The following is a 3911-nucleotide window of genomic DNA, read 5'->3' as shown; positions in this document are numbered from 1 at the left end:
TTCATTAGGATCTGTAGGAATTATATTGTTTTTTATTATATTCTTCATTATCAATTCATCGATTTTATAAGAGGAAGACATGAAATTACGGTAGTACAGTATAATATCCTTCTTTTTGTTGTTATTATTGTCATTATTAGTGTTGTTGTTATGGGTGTCGACATTGTTATTTTCGTTGCTATTATTTTCAGGGTTATTACAGATGCCGTTGATGTTGTTGTATCTATCATTGTTGTTATTGTTGTTGTTATTGAATTTATTGTTAACCTGAATAATGACTTTTTCAATCTGATTTAGGTCGTAGTTATTGTTAACAAGTAATTTAGTGACACGTTTGATTTCCGATTGAGCATGTTCAACTGTTGTCGAGTGTGTAAATGCGCGATTGATGAATGATCTAACTGTGCTGATTTTATAACCTTCAGTGCACTCACTTATTCCATTTAAGCAGATGCCTTTATTGGTATTTTTTATGTAAACAGAAGTTGTAAAATTATGGTTGTCATGTTTAACAAGAACATCAAGGAATGGTAGAGATCTATTGGCTTCGTGTTCTATTGTGAAATTAATTTTTGACTGGTTGAAGATCATTAAGAGTTGTTGAACATAGTCTGGATTGCTATATGAGATAAAAATGTCGTCTACGTAACGTATATAGATATGTGGTTTAAGTTCCGGATGTTTTTTGAAAGTTTCGCTTTCTAAATATCCTACATAAAAATTGGCTTCCAACTTCTGTTTCCAACTCGCAGTTTTCACGCGGGTATTTGCGGGAAAATTTGCGGGAAATTTTTTATGTAGACCTCTAATACATACATACATACATACATGCATAACGACAAATCAAAGTGTTAATCCATTTGTTATTTGATGTTTGACGGTTCAGTGTCACTCATCATGTTTTGGTTTTAACATACATACATACATACACATCCTTACACACGAAACACAAAGAGAAGTTTGAATAAATTTGTTGACGATTTCAATTAACATTAAATCCCAATATATATTATGTGTAGCTACATAATATATATATATATATATATATATATATATATATATATATATTATGTAGCTATATATATTTTTATATATTATGTAGCTATATGATCCGTCATATACAATTAAATAGTATATACACGTGCACAAGTTCTTTTACACAAAGGTTAGCTTATAATAATAATCTAACTTTTTCAATTTCGTTGCTGTTCAAGCTATGAAGTTTCTCCTTAATTTTCAACATTTTTGGAACTTCGCCATCAAAGTCAATTCAACTGCGGTTTTCCCTCTAAAATTTTTCTCGTCCCGCGGTACTTCTCGCACGAAAAATATCCGCCCCGTGGTTTTCCCTCGCTTTTCATTCCCGCCCCGCGAGTTTCCCTCCAACTTCTGTTTCCAACTCGCAGTTTTCCCGCGGGTATTTGCGGGAAAATTTGCGGGAAATTTTTTATGTAGACCTCTAATACATACATACATACATGCATAACGACAAATCAAAGTGTTAATCCATTTGTTATTTGATGTTTGACGGTTCAGTGTCACTCATCATGTTTTGGTTTTAACATACATACATACATACACATCCTTACATACGAAACACAAAGAGAAGTTTGAATAAATTTGTTGACGATTTCAAATTCATCTTAAAAAATTAAGATGTCATTGTTAAGAAAAGTTTCCATGGCTGGCAAAGTAGAGTAATGACAATTTTTCAACAATAGCATCAAATTACATTCAACATTGACGACGATGTTGTCAACGATGACATTAATAGAAACGAGACCACTATAAGAAACTTCAACATAAGCCTATACAATAAACCTATACAATAACACAATAACGTTAACAACCAGCGAAGTTTTGACAATTACGTCATAAACAATTACGTCATGAACATTTACAAAAATATATAACCGCTATGGATAAATTCAAAGTTAACATCAACAACACCTGCTCATATGCACGGAATGAAAATGAACCATTAACAGTGGGAACTAAAAAATGGTGGTAGTGGTTAAAGTAGTAACAGTAATAATACCATTAGCTAGTAGCAGTGGTAGTATTGGCGCTATTAAGAAACCAAAATATTGTCGGAAATTTAAAAAAAATGTAATGATAACTAATGATGATGAGGAAATTTTTTAAATGATGACAACAACTGATGTGAGGTAATCTCCTCCTCTATCTTTCTCAGGGAATTTTTTTATGGTCCGACAATAATTTTTGTGTATATTTTTATCGTGAGTTCGACCAGTCCTGTGTGGCACTGGGCTTTTTCGAATTATATGATTTTACTGAGTAACACGCGAACGCGTAAAAATATTCGATAACAATTTTATTAATCGACGGAAGTAAATGAAAAGGAATTGAACTAACTGAACTTTAGAATAATGTTAAAAATAAAGTCAATGAACAATCTGGAATACAGGAACTAGAACTTCTTCTTGTTGGGTCGGGCAACTTGGGATATGTTTCTTGCCGTTCAATCGTACAACCTCGACGTGTGTGACCGATGGTGGTGTCGATACAACTCCGAGAGATAAATAAAATGAATGCAGAAAAATTACAAAAATTGGAGCCTATGGAAATTCCAAGCTGCGTGCAAAACTATACTAATGAGTATAGGATCCAGCAAAGAACCCTAGGTCCACAAATAGCACAACAAAAACAAAACAACGAGGCGGATTCGTTTTCACAGAATCCAAGGCCTGTTTTCACTGGGTCTGTCAGTCAGTGGGTCGGCTTTCGCACAACCCTGGCCTGTTTTCACTGGGCCGTCAAGTCTGATCGGCTTTCGCACGACCAAGGGCCTGTTTTCACTGGGCCTGTCTGTCAGTCGGTCGGCTTTCGCACAAGCCTGGCTTGTTTTCACTGGGCCGTCGAGTCTGGTCGGCTTTCGCACAACCAACACAAAACAACAAGAGTCAGAACAACACTGGAAACAAATTGTGTGACTTTAGTACGCGTGCGAAACTATGCCAATGAGCATAGAGTCTCGTACTAAATCCACTTTTGAGAACTTATGACGTTTCTGAAACTATGCCAATGAGCATAGAATCACGCATTAAGTCTCTTAGATACCAGAATAGGCACTGATTACTCGAAGCTGCCTAACTTGTGAACCCAAGGCTGATTCTTTTTGAGAACTTAAGACGTTTCTGAAACTATGCCAATGAGCATAGAATCACGCATTAAGTCTCTTAGGGACCAGAATAGGTTATTATTCGAGGCTACCTAACCAGTCAACCCAGTCTTGACTCTCTTTGAGAACTTAAGACGTCTCCGTGCTAATGAGCATAGAGTATCGAATTAAGTCTCTGAGGGACCAGAATAGCAGTGATGACGTAAGTACTCAAAAAATGTACTTAAGCATAAGTACTAAGTACTCAGTAATAAAAGTACTTAAGTATAAGTGCTAAGTACCAAAGCAAATTGTGTACTTGATACTTATAAGTACTAAGTATAAGTACCAAGTACATAAGTACCTAAGTACATACCATGGTTAATTTGAAATATTTATAAATTTATTAAACTCAGAAATCAACTCATTATTTACAGTAATTTATTTACATCAATAAAAGAGTTTGTTCTTTTTGAGTAAAAGTAAAGTTTCAAATGATTCATCACTTAAACGATTTCTTTTAGGAGTGAGAATCATTCAAGCCTGGCTAAATATACGTTCCACAGGTGCTGATGATGGCACAGTGGTATTGTACTTCAAAAACACTTGTGCGACAGCAGGATATCTAAGGAACAATAATATAGTTGTTAACCAAAATAGCAAATTATTAATTTGTTATTAATACTTGAGAATAAAAATGTATTAGAAAATCAAGCATATACATATTATACATATATAATATATTACAGAAAAATATTGATTACCTTTTGAGTTGTTCCATATCATATGA

At 34.2% G+C, this 3911-nt stretch overlaps 1 protein-coding gene across 1 annotated transcript; it reads left to right on the top strand.

Moving 5' to 3' along the window:
- Positions 1 to 2548: 2548 nt before the first annotated feature.
- Positions 2549 to 3004, top strand: HELRODRAFT_165475 (hypothetical protein; the record flags this gene model as incomplete). Its single annotated transcript, XM_009032046.1, has 1 exon — positions 2549 to 3004. One exon carries the CDS (start codon positions 2549 to 2551, stop codon positions 3002 to 3004), a length of 456 nt encoding a protein of 151 aa, XP_009030294.1.
- Between the last annotated feature and the right edge of the window lie 907 nt (positions 3005 to 3911).

The sequence above is a fragment of the Helobdella robusta genome, assembly GCF_000326865.2.
Source record: "Helobdella robusta unplaced genomic scaffold HELROscaffold_8, whole genome shotgun sequence".
In the NCBI taxonomy this organism is placed as follows: Eukaryota; Metazoa; Annelida; class Clitellata; order Rhynchobdellida; family Glossiphoniidae; genus Helobdella; species Helobdella robusta.
This window is presented reverse-complemented; position numbering and strand designations above follow the sequence as displayed.